The following is a 19,147-nucleotide window of genomic DNA, read 5'->3' on the forward strand; positions in this document are numbered from 1 at the left end:
TATTTTCCCATTAATGTCGTTGATGTTCCTGATTCGCATATTATTGCCGAAGGAGCGCTGGTGAGTGAAGGCGAATTAGAGCCCCGGAAGGCGTCGTTTCCTGTCTTTAGTTCTTGGGAACTGTAACTGCGGTAACCGGTTCAGATGAATCGGTTATTGTCACTGCCTTGCCTAAAGTAAAGACCGCAAAATATTTATTTAGTTATTGAAAATTCACATTAAGAGATGTCTTCCCAATCATAACTCACCACTATCTTTCTTAGATCTTTTAAGTCCTCCCATGTTTTCAATATAGGTTCACAAAGTCTCAATCAATAATAATATACTGCCTACAAGACATTAATCTGTACAGATATATAACATTAATCTGTAGTATATTTATCGATATTACATGGACGTATTTCATCAATCAAAAAAATAAAAACGGTATGAAATATATTTAAATTTCTAAAAGTTCTAATAAGTTCTAATCTAAACTTCCCGTTATTACATCAACAACTGTAATATCTTAAGTGCACATTTTCTTCTTCTACTACTACTTCTGTGGTTAAGACGTGATGTATAGTGTTACCAACACTCAATGAGAACAGTGGCTAAAATCAATAGCTAAAAATGACCAGAAATGGCTAAAAGACAAAAAGCAAGATTCCAGGCTGAGACAAAGCTAAATAAATTTGCAGTGGCAGATCTAGAAGATAAAAACTGGGGGAGGGGCAGCCAGACACTAGTCCAGTACGGTAATTGAAGGGGGAAAGGGGAAACTCCCAGGTATCTCTGAACATTTCCCCGGAACCTCTTTCCCTTTGTTCTTTCTGGGGGAGGGGGGAGAACTTGGTAATGACATCAAACCTTTTGACCAAGGGCGCCGTTTCTCTGTAACTTAGGGGGCCCATTCATTAAAAATGCATATAACAATACATATAACAAGAAAAATACATATTTATAAAAATACAGGGGGCCCACATGATCTTTGGGGGGCCCTGGGCTCCCCTGCCCCTCAGATCGGCGCCCTTGCTTATGACATATTAGAAATAAACTAAGTGAGCAAATAAACATGACATAAATATTATAGAGCAATAGCTATTACCAGTTGCGTATATAAGTTCTTCGCAATTATTCTGAGAGACAGATTAATGAACAGGCTAGAGAAAAAACAAAATATTAAGTGAGTTACAAAATGGATTCAGAACAGATAGAACAACAGATAACATCTACATTATAACACAACTGATAGAAATATGCAGAGAAAGAAAAGATTTCATTGTAGCATTTATTGATATTGAAAAGACGTATAATACAGTCAAGAAAAATATATTATGGGAAGTAATGGAAAACTTAGGAATATCAAAGAAATTTATTATACTCCTTAAGGAACTATATAAGGATAACAAATACAGATATGAAATGAGAAACATAAAATCAAAATGGATAAACAATAACAAAGGTTTGAAACGAGGATGTCCTCTATCACCAGTTTTATTCCTGATATACATACACGAAGTGGAAGAAGCATTGATCAAAACAAACAGAGGGATAGAATTAAGATTGCAAGAAAAAGAAAAAGTAAGAAAAATCCCTGGCACTCTATTTGCGGACGACGTAGCATTGATGAGTAATAATATTGAAGACATTAAGGAATTGTTAGAAACAGTAGTTAGGAAAGGAGAAGAAATTGGTTTAAAAATAAATGAAGAAAAAACAAGTTCATGGTTTTTAGTAGAGACATAGAGGATCAAAATAAAGAAGCAGGAAACATAGTAATAAACAGGACTAAAAAAATAGAATTTTTAGGAATTAAACTTGAAGAAGGAGAACAATACTTACTTGAACACGAGAAAAAACTGAAAAATAAATTACAAAAATATACAGCAATTATAAAAAATAAAGCAATGTGGTCATATAACAGATATGAGGTGTCAAGAATACTATGGACACAAGTAGCAGCACCGGCGCTAACATATGCAAATGAAGTAATTACTTTAACGGATAAAACCAGGAATATTTTACAACAAGCACAAAATCAAATAGGAAGGTTTGCCCTATGAGCAAATAAATTGAGTGCAAGTGTAACAATAACAGGAGAGATGGGATGGAGTGATTTTGAAAAAAAGAGAAGCTATGAGTAAAATAAAATATCTTGGAAGATTAAAATTTATGGAAGAAACAAAATTAGTAAAAGTTGTCCATGAGGCAACTAAACATATGAGAAAAGGGGAGAACACAAAATGGTTTAGGATAGTTAGGAAATTAGAAAAATATATATGATCAAACTACCCGCTGGCACAGAGAAGAGAATTATAAAAATTGGGGAAAAAATCACTGAAAAAACAATTAAAGAGAAAGCGCAGAAAAAGTGGTATGAAGAAATAGTCCAGAAGAGCAGTTTGAAAGGAATATACACATATAAAAAGTGTTATGAGAAAATAAATTATATAGACAATGATTTACGGAGCATTTTACTTTTCAATGCTAGGTCAGGGAGCCTTCAAACAGGGGTAAGATTGAAAAAAATTAAAGAAATGAACGAAAAATATGAACTATGTTTTAAAGAAGATGAAACACTAGAACACTTATTGTTAAAATGTGAAGAAACCCTAAAAATAAGGGGAACATGGAAATGGAACGATGACATGGAAAAGAACGGGAATTTGGTTAATTTAGCTTGGAGGTTAGGCTGTAATGTAAATGTAAAGGAACCAAGTGAGAAAGAAATGCAAAAAACCAAAGAACTTCTTGAATTTTGGAGAAAGAAGAAAATGGAAAATATTAAATGAAAAAGAGCAGTAGGTGTTTTTTCTCTCGATTTTTTAATTTTTTTCTTCAGGAACCAAACTTCCGATGAGAAGGAAGGAAAATACCTTGAACGTTGAACCTCGAAGCAGACGAGCTAGTATTTCTTAGCTGAAGGATGGACTTCATTCAGCTACGGATGATTTACCACGAAAAAGTTCTGCTGGTCAACAGAAAGAAACCAGATTTCAGATTTGTTTTACGGCAATAAATTACGAGTTACGGAAAATGTTTACTTGTATTACTAATTGATTATTTGTGAAATTCAACTCTGTACCTAATTTTTAACAAGTATCTGTTTTATCTTTTGGGCATAATACAGCCTTTTCAAATTAAAAGGTAAAATACTTTGAATAAATATTCATAATAATTGCATTTACGCATATTTGTAACTTAAATTTAACGTGGTGTTTTAGTGATCACACAAATTACAATTATGAGTATACTTTATGGCAACACTATCATAGAGTGTACCCAAGCACCTCTAAACGCTATGTGCATTACAAAAACTGATTTTTGAAGTCTTTTGTGAAAAAATACTGTGAACTGAGAATTCATAACCTTGTCCATATTGTACGGGGGGATTTTCCTGCTAGTAAAAGTTACTTTGGAATGCGTTGAGAAATTAACAGTCTGCAAGAGTATTCTCCTAGTACAAGGAAATTTTAGGCACACACTAACTTCCCTCCACCTCGATGTGCCTAAATTTTCACACGATATATATATATATATATATATATATATATATATATATATATATATATATATATATATATATATATATATATATATATATATATATATATATATAGCTTAAATTACCTGTAACAAAGATAAATGTCATCATCATCTTCTTCAGGTTGAAGCGAAAGTTCTTTTTTCCACTTTCCTATATCGGGCTGCTCTTGTTTCAAGTATAGAAACTAACCGCCTTATGCAGAGTCGTTTTGACAAATGATTAGCGTCATGCTAAACGCCCGACTTCTGCAGGAAGCATATGTAAGTCGAACGCTTTAGTATGGCACTAATCACACTTCAGAAGGACTCTGCATATGGCCCTAACACTTTTGTACACAGTGCAACCCAAATCTCACTCTTAAAATTCAAGAAAGCGTTTTTGTTTTCAACCTCTTCCTGAGTTCATTTTTGACTATATTTACCTGGTTGAATAACACGCTTCACTTTTCCGTTCGAATGTGGAAGCACTAGTATGAAAGTCAACGAAACTAATTCTGAAAATGGACTCTCTCTTCCAGCATTTGTGTACTGCTTTACTTCTTGCAAAAATTCTTCAGTTGAAAACTTATTTACCCATATCAAGAAGTTCATGTTTGACAGTGATTTTCAATTTTATCGATATTACCTTCAATTTCAAAGCGAAAACTAAAGTTAAGTCAGTAAAAAGACTTTCATTTGTTTCAAATAATTGACACTAAAAAGTGACATTTTCTAGGGAACGCCCATATAATCAGAAATTCTATTCTGAATTTCTTTGGCTATTTTTCTTTTACTCACACTTCTTCCCTCAAGATTTTTGTCAACGGGTAATTATGTTTTGAACTCATTCTCTACTGTGTAACAAAAATATGGGGAGGAATAAATATAACCATTAGGGGATCAATTCTAGAATGCTACCACAGAGAATGAATTAAACTTCAGAAAATAGCAAACTGACACACAGAACATATGAAAAAGTAGCTGAACTCAGTTAATGGCTAGAACTGGCTAAAATCTAAAAGCATATGGCTAGAAAAGCCACTAGTGGGTTTTTTCAAAATTTGTGGCTAGCCAGGTTCTCAAAATGGCCAGATCTAGCCACAAAGGGCCTTATGCAGAGCCGTTTTGACGTATGATTAGTGTTATACTAAAGGCCTGACAACTGCAGGAAACATACGCTAATCGAACTTTTCAGTATGGTACTAATCACGCACCAGAACGACTCTGCAAAATAACAAAAGTGAATATATTGGCAACCTTTTGATCTAGTTATAATATAAAAGTCGCGGCTTTATTAGCTAAGTCGAAGATAGCACTTGAAATTGTTTACAATAGATTAATTGTATAAAATAATGAGACTGTTTGCACTATAAAAAAGAGATCACGACTTGAGCCTAAACCAAAATGCCGTGGGCATAAGCCCAAACTTGCCCGTGTTAAACGATACTGTTATAAAGTAAATCCATTGTAGATAGTAAAAGTAGTGACATCAGGGATGTCCACATACAAAAAAAGGTTGAATCCAAAATAAAATTTCAGTTCAGCAAACCTTAACATCGTGTGGGCTCGAATTTGTTCGGTGAAAATTGAATAATGAAACGGATCCTTACCCTTCTTTAATTAATGGTAAAATAATTAAATCGTTTCCTTCTATGCGTACGCTTAGAAAGATTTTGGTAAACCGGTAACGAATATCTCGCCAATAATTTAATCAGACAAGAGCAAATTATTATTAATAATAATAATAATAATAATAATAATAATAATAATAATAATAATAATAATAATAATAATAATAATAATAATAATACAAAACTTCTCCGAAATGCAATTGTAAATGCGAATTACCAATACGTCACGTGCGTGTTACAAGTATAAATAGATTGAACATCAGAATGTCTCTAGTTCACCTAGCCCATAAAGGTTTGGTTCAATGCAAAGCAAATTAAGCCCTTGAGTTTGCTTCAGAGGTGTACATGGGGGGTAAAGATCTTCAAACGACTTTCTGGCTCTTACAAAAAAAGTTAACTATTTATGTGTTTATTAAATTTAAAAAAATAAAGAATGTTAGTAACAAAATATGAAAGAAAAGTACTTTCAGAAAATTAACTACGTCAGTACCTTAAAAATATTAAAAGAACTGAATTTAATCATCCACTTTGTTATTTTCATCTGCCTAAGTGAATTTTTCGTTTCCTTATCATTTATGCCCATACGAGAAACGTAAAATCAAACAAATGGAGTTCCAGAAGGAACGATGATTCAGTTGTACAGATTTACCTCTAGTACTAGAGGAGTAGGTGAGCCTGAACTATTGTACAGGTACCGTTATGTACTAAAATTAATATAGAAAGTAATATCTTTTAATAGGACGTGTTGGCAGTTGGTTGGGTTAGGTCATTAGGGTTTGATGACCTGCTTACGTGTGTTTTGGAAAGTTGTTATATTTCTGTTTTTAGTTGTGCTGACATGGAAATGTCATGTGTTCTTTTTTTTTTGAGTGTGTATGCGTGTCTGTAGAGACTTTATACTGGCTATTTTTAAAAATAATAATGGAAATTTGAATTGGTTCGATTTGAATTAAATCTGTTGATACGTCATTTTGTATCACGTACTTCCGTAGTAGTGATTAAATTAATATTTATATTCTCCTAATAAATTAGTCGGAGCAACTTATTTTATGGATCGATTTCTATTTTTTTTATTGGATTGTTCGCTGTGCAAACTCGTTGTTAAATAATGTGTTCGAACAATATGTGAGAGAATAAAAAAAAGATATTCTCCTAATATATTTAACGGTTCGATTTCTATTAATTTAACCTCTCGTAATGAATTAGTCGAACACTTATAGTGTGATTATTTTATTCGTTTGTGTTATTTAAAATAACACTCGTTTTTTTAAAATAAGAAGGTGAGAACACTTATAATGTGTAAAAGTTTAAGTGATACGTACGGGGATCGAACCCGGGACCCTTAGCATCGCAGGTGAACACTGTATGATGGGAGGGAAATATTTATTCATGCGGGACTTTTTCACTCATTCGTAATATGTAAAATATTACTCGTTGGTAATAATCTGAAAGACATCGTGTATAAAATATGTATACTTTGGTATGATATGTAATGCCGGTACATATACAGAGCGTGGTTTTCGTACGTCTGTTGCTGATGAACTTAAGACATGAACTGAACTTTTCGCGCGCTTTTGGAAAACCGGTTGGGTAGGAGTGATGATGTGTGCTTGCAGGGCGTTGCTAAAACTTGAATTTAAATACAAAGGAAGACCGTTGACACGTTTGGTAAACATTACAGAATACCGCCAGACTGATAGAAATAACTTGGCGCCGCGGTAGGTGAACAAAAGAAAGATTGCGGACGTAGAACATCAGAAATTGGGAACAAACTAATAGAAATAACTTTGGTGTCGTGGTAGATGAACAAAAGACATTGTCGGCGAAAACATAAAAGAAAGACTGGGGAACGTGAAAGATAAACATTACAGGTTGGAGACAGAGTAATAAAAAATCAAGTTTTATGATAGTTTGTTAATAATGAATACAAAGAAAGTTTTACATTACGAATGGTAGAACATATGAGGTTATTGAACGCGAATGCAAAAGAACAATTACCTATTGAATGATGATCATGTTGAAACATGAAGGGATGTTAAATACGATTGCAATAGAAGATTGCTATATTAATGTAATAATAATAATGAATGAATGAATGCAAATACAAAGATAGTTTGTGGCATTCGTTATTTTACGTGGACAATATGCTGGTGTATGTAGGGTCGATGTCTTGTTTACATGAATAATAATAGAAGTTGTAAATAACAGATTTTATTTTAAAAGCATGTAAACTATTTATTTACACGTGATTTATCTAGATCTGCACATAGATGACAGATGATTAAATAGTACACCTTATGAATACCGTTGTAAAAATGGGAGGAATGATTTTACCAACGTGAAAATACCAAATGTTGATATTTTAAAAAGATTATATGAGAACATGTTTTCTATTTCTATATTTATAAAAATTTTATAGAGAATTGGAAAAGTACATGTGAAAGTATTTTAAGTGGCGTGGTAGAACTGTTTGAAAAATGTTTAAAAGTATCACGTGATATGATGTTATCGGTAAAGTTTTCCTTATATATTGGGTATGAAGAAAAGACTGGTATAGTATCATCATGGAGTCGATTCAGAGTCAAGTACAGCGGGAAATTGACTTGTGCGAAGAGTTAGATTGGGATTCTTCGTTTGAGTTTGTTGAATCTCCGAACAAAAAGTTCAAACCCAATAGAGAATCTCCGGATTTGTTTATCGATGAAGAAACTTGCTATTTTTCTCCAGCATCTCCAGATGTTATTATAGAGGAAGAAACGTGCTATTTTTCTCCAGCATCTCCAGATGTTATTATAGAGGAAGAAATCATCGATTTAAGAGAAGATCCAGTATTAATCCCAACATCCCCTGTTGGATCAAGAACAACCTTACCTGTACCAGTAGCAGAAACACCAAACCAGAAGTTTCAAGTTCCATCCATAAAGTGGACACTTGCTGAAGAAGCAGAAGAAGAAGAAGAAGAAAGACCAACATTTCCCGATTTATTTAATGAGGAACAGGAGGAAGAAATTTGTAAGTTATTGAGTGAGATAGAAGAGTGCAAACCCAATACGCCATCACCAAGTGTTTCACAGTTGGACTATTCATTTTCACCCCAAAAGGCCCCACTGGATTTGCGTGTGCAGAGGAAACAGTGTCAGTGCAAATGTAGTAATGACTTTATAAGTGAAACATGTGTTAAGGATAGTATTTTAAAGTGGGAACCAAATACAGTTTTACTTTGCATGGCTTGCAACCTAAATTATTTCAATCAGTTGGGGCATCGGTGCCTTCTTGCAGATATATTGACTCTTGAAGCAGAAGCATGGAAAATTATGAGCAACAAAAATGTGCGAGACAAAGTGTATAAAAATATGTGAAGTCACATCCTGCTAACAAAAGAAATGAACATTTATTTAATGAAAATTATGACAACTTATTAAAGAACCCGAATTATATTGAAGGACTAGTGAACATCTTATTAGAAAAAGATAGAAACAGTGCAAACTGATTTCTTTTTTTTGTATATAATATAATCTGTATGTATATATTATTTTCATAGCTGTGTGTGTGTTATTATGTTTGTACATATATATTATTATTTTCTATCCTTGTTTGTTTCTTTGTTTGTATATATATATATTATTATTTTCTATCCTTGTTTGTTTGTTTGTTTGTATATATCTTTATATCCAAATAAATTTATACGAATTTCATTTCTTGATTCTTATTTAATATTAAAACTTTCCTAAATAAAAGGTATCATTGACATTTTACAAGGTGAAACTCATTTATGCTTTCTATCGTTTACTTTTTTTGGAAAATCGTTTAAAATTGGTATTTGATGACTGTTTTATATTTTTCTTGATTTTTTACTAATACTTTGAAGTATTTAAAAGTTTGATGAGTGTTTTACATTGACAAGTTTGCGATTTTGAAAACATAGTTCCTCGTAGCTGCTCTAGCGAGTATGCTTTGGCATACGATTTATTTACAGTTTCGCAGCGTAGCTGCTCTAGTACACCAGAAAATGTGTAGCAAATGAACGAATAAAATATTCACAATCTGTTTTAACAATGAACTTTTTTAATATTTTCACAATCTATTTTAACAATGAGTTTGCACAGCAAACGATCCAATACATAAGCAGAGTTTCCATAGGAATTTAAATGTTCGCAGCGTAGCTGCTCTTACGACTTTCTCTAAGAAAGGAGAATAAAAAAAAGAAAGATACGATCCGTAAAATAAGAAATTTTTCTTGTAAGTTCACACTGTAAGTGTTCTGAGCTTGCTTAGCAAGCAATCAAATTAACGTTAACAAAGAGTTTGCACAGCAAACGAACGAATAAAATGATCGCAGCGTAGCTGCTCTTAGGAGTATGCTCTGGCATACGAACCAATAAAAATAAGAAGCGAAATAATGAAAAAAATAAGATACGATCCGTAAAAATATGAAGTGATTGAACAAAAAAAGAATTAAAAGTGAAAATGTAATTTTCAAAATGAAAATGCAACTTGTCAAACGAAAAAACTGTAAGTTACGAAAATGTAATTTTCAAAATTTTAGAAATGCAAGTTACGAAAATGAAAATGCAAGTTGTCAAAATGCAGCACCGTAAACTAAAAAAAATGTGAAAAGCGTTTTTCACATGCATGCAATATAAAATGCACAAACAAATTTTATGTAGGCGAATCATAACATACGGATTTTTTTTGTTATATGCACATGTTAAAGTTCTAATTTTTAAAGAATTTTTTCCCTACGTATAAATTGTAAGTCATATTTGAAACATAGTTTACTTTTACACTGTAAGTGTATTGAAATTTTTCGCGCTGAAGTAAAATATATAAGATGTGTAAGGAAATAAATAAAACATGTAATATAAAATGAGAAAAAAATTTATTTACAAATTTCAATAAGATATATATATATAGTTTACATACAGATACATTCCTTGATATATTGTTTAATACAATCTATATTTATATTAGTATATGCACAATTACATACTGGCCAATTTATTGCTGAAAGTCTTTTATCACTTGCTTTTGTTAATTTATACACGTTGTTTTTATTATTATTTTGTAATTGATTACCAGAAGAGTTTTTATTTTCCATTATTACTATTTCTTATGCATATTATAATGTAAATCTTTTTGTAAGAATAACTCTGTAATTAACTGAATGTTATCTTTGTTTAATAAAATGTTATATAATGTCCATGTAAATTCCCAATCATCAATTTCAGTATCACAATGCACTCTTGCAAATTCTTCATATAAATCATCAAAAGTTTGTGTGCTTACCATTCTACGCCATGCATTATAGCATAACATATTATAGTCCGAAGTAATACAATCGTGTTCTTCTATTTTGCTCCTGTTTTGAAAACACCCATAACACAAAAGTTCTTGCTGTGGTTTCCAACGGTCAATACACATTAATACACATTGTTCTTTTATAGAAAAAGAAGAACATTGATATTCGCAATTGTCGTATGTATTTAGGAAACGACATTGGTACTCGCAGTCTGGATTGTTGATACACATCTTTATCGTGCTCAAGATATGCTTCTCTTAAGTCAGAAATATGATAATCATTAAACGTGATTTCTTGATATGAATAATTAAATTTGTTTATAAGATGGGGAATAATGTTTACATCTATATATTTCACATGAATCTTTAGATAATGTTTTAATATTTGATCACGTGTTGATTTTTTGATTAGGAAATTCCACACAATAGTATTTAATTCTTCATCACTCTCACTCACACATTTATGATCAGTTTCTTTCTCACTACGATTCGCACAGCCTTCACAAAGTAATGGTTCAGAAAGTTTATATTTTTCTAGTAACTGTTTTACACATATTTCGCTTACTTCATTAGGAGTACAACCACACTTCACAGCATTGAATATCAAAATATCATTAGAAATTGTATTTTGATTTACTACAACTTCCTCTTCAAAGGGTATTTCATTTGGATATCTGAAATTTCGTCTATACACAGCATCGTCTATGGTAATTTCCTGTGTTGGATAAATAATCCTATATTTTTCAGCGTCTTCTTCAGGAATGTCAGGATCATTTGGATGTACAAGAATAATTTTCTTTTGTTTTTCAAGTTGAAAACGTTTTTCACGTGGTGAAATGTATTTAGATTTTACACATTCACTTTGCAGTAAAGAAAGATTGGTTTCAATTTCACCTTTTCGTTTTTTATTATTATGAGATGAAGAACCAGAATTTGTTTTTTTGCTTTTTAACTGCGGAAACAGATTGCTTTTGACTGTACATTGTAACAGCGTATCACTTTCTTTATATGATTTACTACAGCTATAAGCATGCGCGCTTTTATATTATATTGTGACATGCGCGAAAAACAAGTACAAGTATACATACGCATTTGACATGCGCGAAGACCAAGTACAAGTATACACATGTATCTGACATGCGCGAAAATCTAGTACGAGTATGCGTACGCATAGAATTTATATTGTTATGTCTAAATACATCGTGAAAAGAAATAGGTGTGATTATATAAAGTTTTTCATAACATTATTATATCATTAGAACATTTATATGTAATAATAGACATGTACGTGATTTGTTAGGGATGAAATTAATAATAATATTAACAATTTCATACTTTGTAACTCATTTACTAACACTTAGTGTTTGCTAAAGCAATCTTGGCACAAACGATATATATATTGAAAAATAAATAAATAAATAAATAAATTATGATATCAGAGAAAACAAGATTGGATTTTAATTCATGTGCTTACAAACTTAGTAATTCAGATAGTTTGTTTAGAGTATGTGAATTCTTTCCTTCAAATGATGCAGGAATCTTCAGGATTTCCTGTTTGGTGCAAAACCAAAGGAGACAAACAAAAATACATTAAAGAGTATCATGCCCACGAAGGCATTCAATTAAATCATAGCAATATCAGGAAGAACCCGGGACTGAGGTATATTGCTAAAATATTCCGCAATTCGATTTATGGGAAATGGGGACAAAGAACGGACTTGTTGCAATTCGTGATTGTATTATTTATGGGCACAACAATACGAAGTACAAAGCGTATTACCCATTGGAGATAAACATCTTATTTTTACGTATCACAATACAGAGAATAAGAACAAACCATGGAAATTCTCAAACCTTGTTCTTGTGGCGTTCATTACGTTATGAGCACGGTTAAAACTGTATGCCCTATTGACATTAGTTGGACCTAAAAAAATATTTTGTACTGTGACACGGTTAGCATAATGTTTGTACAACACCGTGATGAGAAATCTCCGCTTACATTAGAGCCCTACTTGGGTGAACTAACCAACGAAGTAAAAGAGCAGTGGGAAATAGACAAATTTATAGGTTTTTTTTATTATTATTTCATTAGAAGAATACATTATTTCAATTACAGATGACTTCTACAAATGTAAACGAACTAACTCAATTGTTAATCATGGCAAAACGTTTCGGATATGAAGCATCCGAAGTTGTTTACTACAGATGGAAAATGATAGTAGATAAATTTCATAGCAATGGGTGCATGTACGTAGTCTTGAGTAGAAACGATTTTTGGAAACGTTTGGTAGATACTTATCATTCCAAGGGGGTGCGTGTACCCAATGAAAAATATTATCAAATGTTAACAGAGTTATTAAAACAATTTAAAGGAAGACAGGATGTTATTTTGGCAACCTGTGAAACCGCTGCTGATATTTCTGATTTATATCAAACAGGGTTCTTTCGAGTAGGTGAAATAAAAAATCAGGATTCTAAAAAAGTTCAAGCAGCATGTAAAACAGCTCACTTATTTGTTAAGGACAATGCTAAACTACTACTAGGCAAGCTTATCACGACCAAGTTCTCCTAGTTCTGGGGAACCTAAGAACTAAAATGGGTTTTTCAAGAAGTACCTAAGATAATGGATGGTATGGATGCATCAGAATTTGAAATAGTAAAGAGTATATCATAAACATATGTTTACTTTGGGTTAAAAGGGACAGAGCTAACCATTAAGTGTATGGAATCGAAGAAGACCAGGAAAAAAAAATATATATATATATATACGAAATCTGTTTGATTTCGGAATGACCCATACAATAAAGGGATGTTGACAAGAACACCTATATAGGAATAACTATCGAGAGCACTACCTTAACTTAAAACAATGTACATAACATGACGTTCTAAAAAGGAATTGAACATGGAGGCCCTCTTCTCCATAGTGGAAAATACCCTCAATAGCAATGAGAAAATTTTAATCGAAGGTGCATAGTATGCATCTCCGTAAAGGAAGAGGAAAAAAGGCGGATTGTAAGATCCACATTGTTAATCCACGCAAGGGAAGGTGTCGAACCCGTGGATCGGGCAAATATGAGGAATATATAACACTTTGGAAAAGTGTACCATCCCATTAAACAAGGACATATAATGTCTTTCTAAGACTATCATCCTCGAAAAAGGCTAGGGCCGATCAAAAATATGAACAAATGTATAAATGAAAAAAAAACAATCCTAAGCGATTGTTAAAGCAGACTAAGGATTTGTGTGATGATGCCAATGTTACTATTGAGCATCGAAATGGATGTACTATTAATGATGTGAAAAAATTTCAACAATACCTGTCACCCAAGTACCAAATCATTGTCTTTGAAAAGAAACTTAATAGTCGTGAATTTTATGTGATATATCCAGAAATAAAGGGTGGTAAGCAAATATATTTACTGTACAAAGATAATTACTACCAATTAATAACTAGTGTACGTAAACTTTTGCTAGCCGAAGGCTTTTGCGATTATTATTGTTGCAAAAAGTACAATAAAAAAATCTCCGATTTTATTATTATTATTAGTATAACGTCTTCATTTATTCAGCAATATGAAGCTTGTATAAAGTCTTCATTTATTCAGCAATATGAAACATCTTTCATTAGTTTATATTGGTTTTTTACACGATTTTTAAAAAAATTTGTATTGTGTTAATTAGTTTTCAACTCATACACATAAATATTTGAAGAAATGTTTAGTATGATAGCACAGCACTACACTGCACTGCACTACACAGTAAGTATTTTTTCTTAGATATTTACTTGAGTAAGATTTACTTGTAACGTTCACAGAAATAAAAAAAGCATGGCAAATTGTATCTTTTTTTACAGTTTGTACATGTAATATACATACAGAAGAGTAACATTTTCATCCATACGTCTATTATTTTTCATATTTTTTTTCAATCACAAACACTATCACTATCACTTTGTTTTTTATTCCAAATTAAGAATTTCTTAAAATCTTTTTGCAAAAATATTTCTATCAGTTGATTAACAAATGTATCATTATGAATGGCATCATCATATATATGAAAAAACTGTTCTAATTTATTAAAAGTATTGTCGTGCATTTTTTGAAACGTATACCAAATTTCATCTTGTGTGTCCATATCCATAATAACACTTAGTACTTTTGTTTTCAATATATTTTTATGTAACAGAATGCAGTCATGGTTTATTGCGTCTTTCAATCCACGTGCACACCCACTGCAAAGAAACATACTTCTTCTTTTAGATTCCCACAATTGAAAAGCATTTATTAAGCACTGAATGGTTATGTGAATATTATCGCAGAAACAGACCAATACGTTTTCAGCATTAGACATTTTTCAGTTCGACAGAGTAAACGAATTATATAATAGTTCACAACGTAGTTGCTTTTACGATTTTCTAATTTTAAATAACACGAACGAATAAAATAATCACACTGTAAGTGTTCGAGTAATTTATTACGAGATGATAAATTAATATGAAGTGATCAAACTAAAATAAAAAAAACACTAGCCACAAATATTTTCATTGACCACCGTACGAAAAAGAAGAAGAAATCTTTTCATCGACTACAACCAGTACAAAAATATTCTTATGTAGCTTTCTTAACCGCGGTATTTATACTTTTTACCGTGGGATGTAATGAAAACAGGTTTGAACAAGTTTAAGGTAGACCTGAAACTCATAGTTTCCACCCCCTATTAGTTTTAGATAATATTCTTTTATTATCCAAATTAGCTTGAATATTTCATCTTTGCATCAGTTTTACAAGCGACAAAGTCACCCAGACCGTTTACTGCGCGTGCTTGAATTTCTATATATTCACATTGAAAGCAATAATTAGAAATCACTATACCTGAACCCCAATAGCTCCTTTGTATTTACTTGTTTTTTAATTAGCCTGTTGGATTCCAACGTATCGATAAATAATAATGCTTTTAAATCCTTTTTTTTAAAATATACTTTTGGTTATTTTTACATTTAAGACATGGTGGATTACTTCCTTTTGTGACAACTTTTAGCAACGAGTGGTGCTATCTTATCTACAGAATACTCAACACTTGAAAAAATTTATTACTGTTGTTATCATAAGACAATAATTATTGAACTTTCGCTAAATATGTTTACAGATAAAGTATTGCGTACAATAGGGAGAAACAAAATGCTATCGAAAATTCGCCAAATGTTAAGGATTCTTGTAGACAATCCATGTAGTAAGTTGTGAATATATGTTAAAACTGAAGCCTACATTATGTATTTGATCAGTGCTAGAAATCCCTGTGAATTTTCATTAGGCATGCTATATGTTAAAAGCTTAGGAAAGAAAAAAACTAACACCAACTTTGCAATGGCAAAGGAGAATAAACTGTTTTACAAACTTCTTCTTATGTCTGAAGTTTCATGAAACTAAAATTTATTTGTACAAGTAATCACTGATTTATTTCCTATTTATCTGTATTCTTTTTTCATGTCTATATGACATATATTCAAAGATCATTTACTTATTTAAACAGGTGTTTATGTCGATGCGTTAGGTTATATATCTCTATTGTATTGAATTAGATTCAATCTCCCAAATATGACCCTCCTCCTCCTCTTTGCTAAACGGATAGCGTACATGTTATCGGTGGTGACAGACCATAGTCATGTAGAAAATCATCATTTTATTTACACTTTTCTTCACGAACAATAACTTTGTGAGATTATATAAAATACCCATTACTGTTCAAAGGGGAGGTCAACTAAACTACCACCTTTTCCCATCATTTCATTTAACCACTTGTTTTTAAAAAGAAGGCCAGTAGAAACAATTTTCAGTTCAAGTTCTTGAAAACAACCATCTTTTAGTATGTATTAATCTTACTTATTTGACACACAGTTGTTCGTTAATTTTACTTATGTACTGTTCAAAAGAGAAAAGATTTGTTCAAAGTTTTTTTTCAAAGATTTGATAATAAATCTATAAGTACGTTAGCAATAGTTCACTATTGTTTTCTTATCGAGACCAAACTTTTATTCTTTCATAACAGGTCACTCCCATGATTCACATTTAATTTTAACACTTTTGAAAATACAATTTCCTTGAGCATCCAATAAAATAAAATAAAATTATATGGATTACTATGCTGACAAAGTTTCAATGTTTAGTTTTTCAGTGCTAGTTGGTTTCTACAGTTAGACTTTTCTTCATTAGGTATTCATTTATCAATATAGGATCATAATGGCTTAATGATAAAGCAGACATTTTCAATGGTTAGGATTCCTCGTTCGATTACCATTTGCATCAATTATTTCATTTCTCATAGCGGAGCCATAAGGGCTTAGTGGTAAAGCGTTCATTTTCACTGCTTAGGGAGCCTGGTTTGATTACCGTTTGCATCAATTATTTCATTTGTCATAGCGGGTCCATAAGGGCTCAGTGGTAAAGCGTTCATTTCCACTGTTTAGGGTTTTTGGTTCGATTACCGCTTGCATCAATTATTTCAACATTTTTATGACAACATTAAGTTTGGATTTATTTCTTATAAATTGTGCTGGACAAACAACGTGTTCTCCCACTTCTTCTTCATTCCACCAATTTCATAACCTTTTCTAAAGTGATCCGACATAATCGTGGAACTCACAGATTTCATTTATTATTCAAAATAATTTCATAATTAAGCGTACACAGATACCATAGTAAGTAAGTAAGTAAGTAATTTTTATTTCTAAGAAACAATTTGCTATTTAATCTTTACAATTATTCAGAGTTCGATTCCATGCTGCACAAAGAAAATATTCTGATGGCAGCATTAAGTATCTAAACTGAACTAAAGTTCTTTTGTCTTTGGGGATTGCGGTGGGCTAGTGGTAAGGCGCTCACCTTTAGTGCTTGGGGGTCGATCCTAGGATACTCCAATTATTTGAACATTTTATGACAAGTATTTGTGTTTCTCAGGGCCGCTTTTTATAAAGTGTCTAAGAGTTTTTTTTTTATACAACAAATCTTCATGACCTAAGTGTATGGGACTCCATTTCATCCAAATAGATAATGGTATGCCAATTAACATATATGTCATTCTACACTGAAACCCTTTATTTATTTATATTTACCTTAAATAGTTGGATATTATTGTGTTTTTGCACAAAATTTTATATACAATACCGTGGCTCGCAAATCCACAGCTTCTAACCCAAAAGAAATACCTAGTTAATTATTCAAGGAATAAAAAAAACTGATTTCATTGTATGTTCCCTGACACCAACTACATTTTAGTGTTCACAGAAGAAAAAAAAAGTATTCAAATTCTCTATCTTGTCTCCATAAAATAAGTTGCTCCGAGTAATTTATTAGGAGAGTATCTTTTATTCTCTTACATATTCTTCGAACATCTTATACATGTGAGTGAATAAAATAAATTCATTCAGTCATCTTAAACGGATTTAATCAAAAAGTAAAAATTCAGACTTTTCTTTCAGCATACTATCATTTAATAGCAACAACTAATTAGTAAACGAAAATGTTGTTGTTGTTGTTTTAATTCTTATTTATGGACACCAGCAAATATCTCATTAAGCTTGTTTCACCCTACAACTATGTATATTGATTTAAAAAAATAATAAATAAATAAATAAATAAATAAATAAATAAAAGGAAAACTCAAGTACAATTTGATATTGAAGGGAAATCAAATTAGTTATGATAGCATAATTAAAATCTTTTCAATTGAAACTGTTAACTAAATAGTGCAACGTACTGAAAAGCATAAAGATTTTTTCCTGTTTTTTCTTAAAAAATTCTAACAACAATTCTTATTCTGAAAATATCTTATTCATACTTCAAACGTTACTGTTAATAAAAGGTATCTATAAGTTCAATATGACACGGAAAAACAAAAAGTTAGACATTTTTTATAACCTTTGTTAGGTAGGTTTTAAAAATTCAAAGGAAAGGAAACTCAAAATTTACCCTTCACCCAAAAACATGATTTATTTACATTATATTTACAAGTATTTACAAAAATAAAATTAAAGCCCCAAAATTACCTCCCCTCCCTCCCCTTCCTCTGCCTGTTCCATTTCTTCTTCCTCCTTCTCCATCATGTCCTTGTCTTCGTCTTGCTTTTCTTCTTCTTTTTCCCTCACCCGTCACTCCAAGTCCCATGGTATCCCGATTATTTCCCCATCATTACACTTTCTGTCTTTTTCTTCTATATAAATGTTTAAAAGTTCAATGTTCACACATTTTTCACATGAATGCCATCTTTTTTTTTGTTTTTTATTTGCCGAACATGTCGTTGACAAAAAGTATGACCTTCTATACCCTCTATTTTTAATTTTGTCCATGCAATATTCATTTGTGGTAAATGGTCTCCCATAAGGCTGGGGTATCATTTTTTGAAAAACACATTTTTTCCCCTCACCCGCTAACAATAACTTATCCATTTTCTTAAACCAATGGATCTGGTTCGAAAATGCAGAAGGGAAGGCGCCGAAAGTGCTTGGCTGCGGTTCCATCTTTTCTAAAGTAAAATAAAGAAAAGTATTATTAGTACAACTTATTTTCACCATAATGGAATCAATTATAATCAACACTAATAAAATTCTATTATTCTAATCACAAACTCAATTACATTGTTTAACTTGGACAACTTATGTATAATTTTAAAGGGGTTAACTTCACAAAGATTTGACCGCTATGTAAAAAGTT

At 31.6% G+C, this 19,147-nt stretch overlaps 1 protein-coding gene across 1 annotated transcript in view; it reads right to left on the minus strand.

Moving 5' to 3' along the window:
• Nucleotides 1–554, minus strand: part of hay (ATP-dependent DNA helicase hay) — a 55,884-nt gene extending 55,330 nt beyond the window's left edge. Inside the window, exon 1 of the mRNA XM_081741514.1 lies at nt 249–554. Within this exon, the coding sequence (XP_081597640.1) occupies nt 249–282 (34 nt within the window). The 5' untranslated portion in view covers nt 283–554. The remainder of the gene's footprint in view (nt 1–248) is intronic.
• Between the last annotated feature and the right edge of the window lie 18,593 nt (nt 555–19,147).

The sequence above is a fragment of the Thermobia domestica genome, chromosome 15, assembly GCF_964235325.1.
Source record: "Thermobia domestica chromosome 15, izTheDome1.hap1.1, whole genome shotgun sequence".
In the NCBI taxonomy this organism is placed as follows: domain Eukaryota; kingdom Metazoa; phylum Arthropoda; class Insecta; order Zygentoma; family Lepismatidae; genus Thermobia; species Thermobia domestica.